Source organism: Trichechus manatus, unplaced genomic scaffold (genome assembly GCF_000243295.1).
Source record: "Trichechus manatus latirostris isolate Lorelei unplaced genomic scaffold, TriManLat1.0 scaffold00010, whole genome shotgun sequence".
Classification (NCBI taxonomy): Eukaryota; Metazoa; Chordata; class Mammalia; order Sirenia; family Trichechidae; genus Trichechus; species Trichechus manatus.
The window spans coordinates 28573302-28574106 of record NW_004443946.1 but is presented as its reverse complement, the minus strand read 5'-3'; the positions used below and the strand labels follow the sequence as shown (position 1 = coordinate 28574106).

The window sequence follows — 805 nt, the reverse complement described above, 5'->3', positions numbered from 1 at the left end:
ATTTTTTCAGAAGTAGATCACCGGACCTTTCTTCCAAGGTGCCTCTGAGTGGGCTTGAACTGCCAATCTTTCAGCTAGCAGCTGAGTGCTTAACTGTTTGCATCACCCAGGGACGACTGACACTAACATCCAACAAATATTTGGTAGACCAATGAGACCTGGATTTGTATCACAGCTCTACCTTGGACAAGTTATTTAATTTCTCTAAGGCTCAGTTTCCTTAATAATAGTCATATCCGTTCACAGTCATTATTTCATAGAACTGCTGTGAATATTAAATTAAAAAATGGCTGTAAAGTCATTAGTGCCGTACTTGGTACACAGTATGAGTTAGCTATCATCAGTATTATGATTATAATTATAAAAGGTACATACCTAAGATTTCCATTATCTTGTAGAATCTGCATCAGGTTAAATTTAGGCTCTGGTTCCTGAGTCTCAATTTTGCAGCTCTGTTCACCTTTATTATTCCATTCAGGAACTTTCAATGAAGTTTCTTTGGGTGAATTTTCTACCGTAACGGTCAATGAGGGTGTATATTTGGCTTGATTTTCTCCAAGGGACCCTGCAGACTCCTCCAAGGAAGCTTCCTGTTCTTCATCTTCATTGTCTAATGCAACTTCTTCCTCCTCTTCACTCTCTGTCTCAGTTTTAACATTCATTTCAGCTGGTTGGGTAATCACTAAATGCGAAGAATCACTAATGTTGCTGAAAAAAGGATTAAATTTTCCTCTCTCCCAAGACCTTCCTTTTATCATTTTAGTAAAAACCCATTTCTAAACCACACCACACACAAGGCACAGAA

The 805-nt window shown here is 38.3% G+C and overlaps 1 protein-coding gene across 1 annotated transcript in view; it reads right to left on the bottom strand.

The window, feature by feature from the left end:
- Positions 1-805, bottom strand: part of TTLL5 (tubulin tyrosine ligase like 5) — a 295735-nt gene that overhangs the window by 165815 nt on the left and 129115 nt on the right. The window contains 1 exon segment of the mRNA XM_023726122.1: positions 376-708. Coding sequence (XP_023581890.1) covers positions 376-708 — 333 coding nt within the window.